This window comes from Salvelinus fontinalis, chromosome 16 (assembly GCF_029448725.1).
Source record: "Salvelinus fontinalis isolate EN_2023a chromosome 16, ASM2944872v1, whole genome shotgun sequence".
Taxonomy (NCBI): domain Eukaryota; kingdom Metazoa; phylum Chordata; class Actinopteri; order Salmoniformes; family Salmonidae; genus Salvelinus; species Salvelinus fontinalis.
Genome location: NC_074680.1, coordinates 43472114 through 43478113, shown reverse-complemented (window position 1 = coordinate 43478113; position 6000 = coordinate 43472114). Strand labels below are relative to the sequence as shown.

The 6000-nt window shown below is 44.6% G+C and overlaps 1 protein-coding gene across 1 annotated transcript in view; it reads right to left on the bottom strand.

Moving 5' to 3' along the window:
* Nucleotides 1-1206: 1206 nt before the first annotated feature.
* Nucleotides 1207-6000, bottom strand: part of LOC129813385 (isthmin-2-like) — a 46454-nt gene continuing 41660 nt past the window's right edge. The window contains exon 8 of the mRNA XM_055865728.1: nt 1207-2751. Coding sequence (XP_055721703.1) covers nt 2234-2751 — 518 coding nt within the window. The 3' untranslated portion in view covers nt 1207-2233. The remainder of the gene's footprint in view (nt 2752-6000) is intronic.

Here is a 6000-nt window from a genome sequence, read left to right as displayed (position 1 = left end):
AGTGAGGGAGAGAGTGTGGGAGAGTGTGGGAGAGAGAGTGAGAGTGTGGGAGAGTAAGAGTGAGGGAGGGAGAGAGTGAGGGAGGGGGAGAGTGAGGGAGAGAGTGAGGGGAGAGTGAGGGGGAGAGTGAGAGTGTGGGAGAGTGAGAGAGAGTGAGATTGAGGGAGAGAGAGAGTGAGAGTGAGGGAGGGAGAAAGTGAGGGAGGGAGAGAGTGAGGGAGTAGTGGGAGAGAGAGTGAGAGTGAGGGGGAGAGAGTGAGAGTGAGGGAAAGAGTGAGGGAGTAGTTGGAGAGAGAGTGAGAGAGAGAGTGAGGGAGTAGTGGGAGAGAGAGTGAGGGAGAGAGAGTGAGTGAGGGAGTAGTGGGAGAGAGAGTGAGGGAGGGAGAGAGTGAGGGAAAGAGTGAGGGAATAGTGGGAGAGGGCCGTCCATCATCATCTCTCAGTGACACTCAACCTGATGAACAGGGTTAGGATGCAGACCTCAAAACAACATCCTCACAACACACAGGCCAAGGTCAGGGTGGAGAGGAGGGAGGGAGATGGTCAGGGTGGAGAGGAGGGAGGGAGATGGTCAGGGTGGAGAGGAGGGAGGGAGTTGGTCAGGGTGGAGAGGAGGGAGGGAGATGGTCAGGGTGGAGAGGAGGGAGGGAGATGGTCAGGGTGGAGAGGAGGGAGGAAGATGAGGAGGAGGACTCTTCAAAGGGCCCCACTGTTTACAGAGGTGCTTCTCCACTTCCCCAGCTGGCAACTCCCACTCCTCTCTGGATAAAGGACCTCCATCCATCAACTGAGCCCAGACACCCCACTCCTCCCCCACCTCTCCTTTACCTCCTCCCCACCCTGACCCAAAATTAAAGGACAGCTTTGACTATGTACAGACTCAGTGAGCATAGCCTTGCTATTGAGAAATGTCGCCGTAGGCAGACATGGCTCTCAAGAGAAGACAGGCTATGTGCTCACTGGCCACAAAATGAGGTGGAAACTGAGCTGCACTTCCTAACCTCCTGCCAAATGTATGACCATATTAGAGAGACATATTTCCCTCAGATTACACAGACCCACAAAGAATTCAAAAACAAACCCCATTTTGATAAACTCCCATATCTACTGGGTGAAATACCACAGTGTGCCATCACAGCAGCAAGATGTGTGACCTGTTGCAACAAGAAAATGACAACCAGTGAAAATAACAAATACCATTGTAAATACAACCCATATTTATGTTTATTTATTTTCCCTTTTGTACTTTAACTATTTGCACATAATGACATTTTACATGTTTTTACTATTTTGGAACTTTTGTGAGTCTAATGTTTACTGTACATTTTGTTTTATTTCACTTCTGTGCAACATGGGCTCATGGGCTCTCATCAAGTGTTTGATTATATTTTTTGAAAACATTTGCATTGATGTCAGAGTGATTAGAGGGACATCAGAGTGGTAACAGGCTAACAGACCTGTACCCATCCCCCTGTACCCATCTATCTGTACCCATCCCCCTGTACCTACATATCTGTACCCATCTATCTGTACCCATCCCCTGTACCTATATATCTGTACCCATCCCCTGTACCCATCTATCTGTACCCATCCCCCTGTACCCATCTATCTGTACCCATCCCCCTGTACCCATCCCCCTGTACCTATATATCTGTACCCATCTATCTGTACCCATCTATCTGTACCCATCTATCTGTACCCATTCCCCTGTACCCATCCCCCTGTACCTATCTATCTGTACCCATCCCTCTATCTGTCTAAACCTCTTCTTCTGATTGAACAGGGTATAAGTGTAGTCTCAGAAACGCCCTCCAAAATCCAGACTTACACAAGTAAAACATCAGCAGCAAGTTAGAATTATTTTAATTTTTACTCTTTCTGTAATGCCACAGTGTGTCACTCGTGGAAGAGCATATTCCAATTGGCTATTTTGGATGGCTGGTTGCCGGGTTCCCTGATTGGAGAAATGTCCAATTTCAGTCGTTAATAAACTCCGTGCCTCAACGTGACCGAACACTGAATGAGGAGGAGCTACAGATGGGATATCCAGGAGTCCTTTTCTCCCCAAACCAACTGATAGTTAACGCTACATATTCAGTATGTGGTCTATGCTGAAATCCAACAGAGACATAATTAGGGACCATGTGACTCTTTCTACCCCCTTCTTTCCACCTCTTCCACCCATCAGGGTCTCAGTTCTCCTCCCCCTCTCCTCCGTCAGTACTCCTCCCCATCAGTACTCCCTGGCCTCCTCCAGTTGGGCCTTATGCACCTCCTCGTGTGGGTTGTCGGGACAAAACAGCCCGTTGTTGGGCGGCCTCACCGAGTGGAAGCGGCTCCAGTCCCCTTTACACAGGATCCAGGGCAGCACGTCCACTTTGTAATGCAGCTCCGGGGAGAACTCCGTACTGATGAGGTTCGGAGCGCCCGCCCCTTTACCCCGCGTGATCAGCTTCGCGTGGTCGTCGTAGCAACAGTGCTGCGCGGCCAGGGTGGTGCTATTGGAGGAGATCATGGAGCGCGTGCAGAAGCGAGCGGAAGGCCTGTAGATGTCCAGGCGTTCTTTGGGGCCGGAGGCGTCGCGCCAGCGGTAGGTCTTACGCAGCGTCTTGTCGAAGATGTTGACGGCGTTGTAGACGGCCTCGGACGGGTAGGAGCAGGGGCAGCTGGGTAGTTCGGTCAGCACCTGGTGGAGGTACTTCTGGAGGAAGTCGTTCTTACAGCTCAGCCACTTGTCACAGCTGTCCACATCTGGGGAGGAGAGAAATCATACAGGAGTCCATCATATAGGAGTCAATCGTACAGGAGTCCATCCTATAGGAGTCAATCGTACAGGAGTCATTCATATAGGAGTCATTCATATAGGAGTCAATCGTACAGGAGTCAATCGTACAGGAGTCAATCGTACAGGAGTCATTCACATAGGAGTCCATCGTATAGGAGTCCATCGTACAGGAGTCATTCATATAGGAGTCAATCGTACAGGAGTCAATCGTACAGGAGTCAATCGTACAGGAGTCAATCGTACAGGAGTCATTCGTATAGGAGTCAATCGTATAGGAGTCAATCGTATAGGAGTCAATCGTATAGGAGTCATTCGTATAGGAGTCATTCGTACAGGAGTCATTCGTACAGGAGTCATTCGTACAGGAGTCATTCGTACAGGAGTCATTCGTACAGGAGTCATTCGTACAGGAGTCATTCGTACAGGAGTCAATCGTATAGAAGTCAATCATATAGGAGTCAATCGTATACACTGAGTGTACAAATCATTAAGAACACCTGCTCTTTGCATTGGGGTGGCAGGTAGCCTAGTGGTTAGCCTGTCTAGGATCAGCGTGCCGCTAGCGGCACACCCCCCCCCCCCCCACTGAAAAACCAGTGCCGCGAAATTCAAAAAAATTTTTTTTTTAAATATTTAACTTTCACACATTAAAGTCCAATACAGCTAATGAAAGACACAGATCTTGTGAATCCAGTCAACATGTCCGATTTTTAAAATGTTTTACAGGGAAGACACAATATGTAAAGATGTACATCTATTACCTAAAAACACATTAGCATAATCCACCATCTTTTATTTGTCCACCAACACCAGTAGCCATCACCAATTCGGCTAAACTAAGATATTTATAGCCCCTAACCAACAAAAAAACTCATCAGATGACAGTCTGATAACATATTTATGGTATGGGATAGGTTTTGTTAGAAAAAAGTGCATATTTCAGGTAGATGGCATAGGTTACAATTGCACCCACCGTCACAAATGGAATAGAAAAACTACTTAGAGCAACGTGTTTACCTACTTACTAATCATCAAACATTTCGTAAAAATACACAGCATACACGAATCGAAAGACACAGATCCTGTGAATACAGACAATATTTCAGATTTTCTAAGTGTCTTACAGCGAAAACACAATAAATCGTTATATTAGCATAGCACATAGCACATAGCAGCCCAGCATTGATTCTAGCCAAAGTGAGCGATAACGTCAACATCGCCAAAAATATATTAATTTTTTCACTAACCTTCTCAGAATTCTTCAGATGACACTCCTGTAACATCATATTACACAATCCATATAGAGTTTGATCGAAAATGTTTATATTTAGCCACCAAAATCATGGTTAGACAATGTGAAATGTAGCTCAGCTGGTCAGAAAATGTCCTTGCGCCACTTAGACAGTGATCTACTCTTATACATAAATACTCATAAACGTGACTAAAAAATATAGGGTGGACAGGGATTGATAGACAATTTAATTCTTAATACAATTGCGGAATTACATTTTTTAATTTATCCTTACTTTTCAATACAGTTTGCGCCAAGCGAAGCTACGTCAAAAAACATGGCGTCCTAAGCCACTAAAATGTTTCGACAGAAACACGATTTATCATAATAAAAATGTCCTACTTTGAGCTGTTCTTCCATCAGTATCTTGGGCAAAGGATCCTTTCTTGGGAGTAATCGTCTTTTGGTGGAAAGCTGTCCTCTTGCCATGTGGAAATGCCAACTGCGTTCGGGATGAACTGAAAAGCGTGCCCAGCTATTCACATCGTTTCAAAAATAAATGTCCCAAAATCGCACTAAACGGATATAAATTGCTATAAAACGCTTTAAATTAACTACCTTATGATGTTTTTAACTCCTATAACGAGTGAAAAGATGACCGGAGAAATATAACAGGCTAAACTAACGCTTGGAACAGGAGCGGGTCGGTGTCCTCCACGCGCGTTACGCACCAAGAAAAGACTTGCTAGCTACAGGGTTTTTTAATTTATAGGGCCTGTGAACGCGCAATCGACCCCATTGGAATCGTCATCACGTAAAGGCATCCAGGGGAAGACGTAAGAAGTGTCCGTATAGTCATAGCAATAACAGTGCCCTTTTAACTGACTTCAGAACAGTGGCCAACATTTCTGAAATCTGACTCCATGTCAGGGAAATTGCTGTAGAATGGGCTCTGTTCCACTTAGAGACAAAATTTCAACTCCTATAGAAACTATAGACTGTTTTCTATCCAATAATAATAATAATATGCATATTGTACGATCAAGGATTTTGTGGGAAGCCGTTTCAAAAATTACCCAATTAGCATAAATAGTCTCAACAGCGCCCCCATCCTCAACAGGTTAGAGCGTTTGGCTAATAACCGAAAGGTTGCAAGTTCAAATCCCCGAGCTGACAAGGTACAAATCTGTCGTTCTCCCCCTGAACAAGGCAGTTAACCCACTGTTCCTAGACCACCATTGAAAATAAGAATTTGTTCTTAACTGGACTTGCCTAGTTAAATAAATAAATAAATATATAAAAACGTGGAGAATTACAAAATTAATTATGCTATCCCATATTTTACTGTTTAAAGAATTGTCTCTTGTTATATGTTAGTGTTTTTTCTAACCCGATACAAACTTGTCTTTGTGGGACCTAGTCATGAGACTCTGGGCGTATAGCTAAGGTACGTTTGGGTGCGATCGCAGCAGGTGACCTCCTGTGGGTTTACTATCTACAGGAAGTCACACGTATGGAAACTTGCAGAAAGGATGATAGTGTTTTGCTGTGGTGAACAGCAGTTAGGCGGTTGAGCCCTCGGGATATCAACCTCGTGACGTCTTAAATCTGCACAGACAACTAATGACCTTTTACACACGATCTACTGACTGACAAGTATACAGAAAAGGGGTTGTATGTATGTTCTCTATAACTGCATTAACCCGGCACAGTTCGTTGAGCTTTTTAACTATGCACTGTTGAGAGGATAGTTGATTCTCCATTTTTTGCAAATCATATAAAAGTGTTTGAAAGAATCTACTGTCTTTCTTCCCTTCAATGAGATATTCCACGACAGGTCCCTTAATGATGTCACCTGTCGAATCCACTCTAATCAGTGTAGAATGAAGGGGAGGATACAGGTTCAACATTTACTCTAGTGGGTTAAATCAGGGTCACACAGAGTGTTTCTGGGTAGTCTTAAACAAATCTACTTTGAAACAAA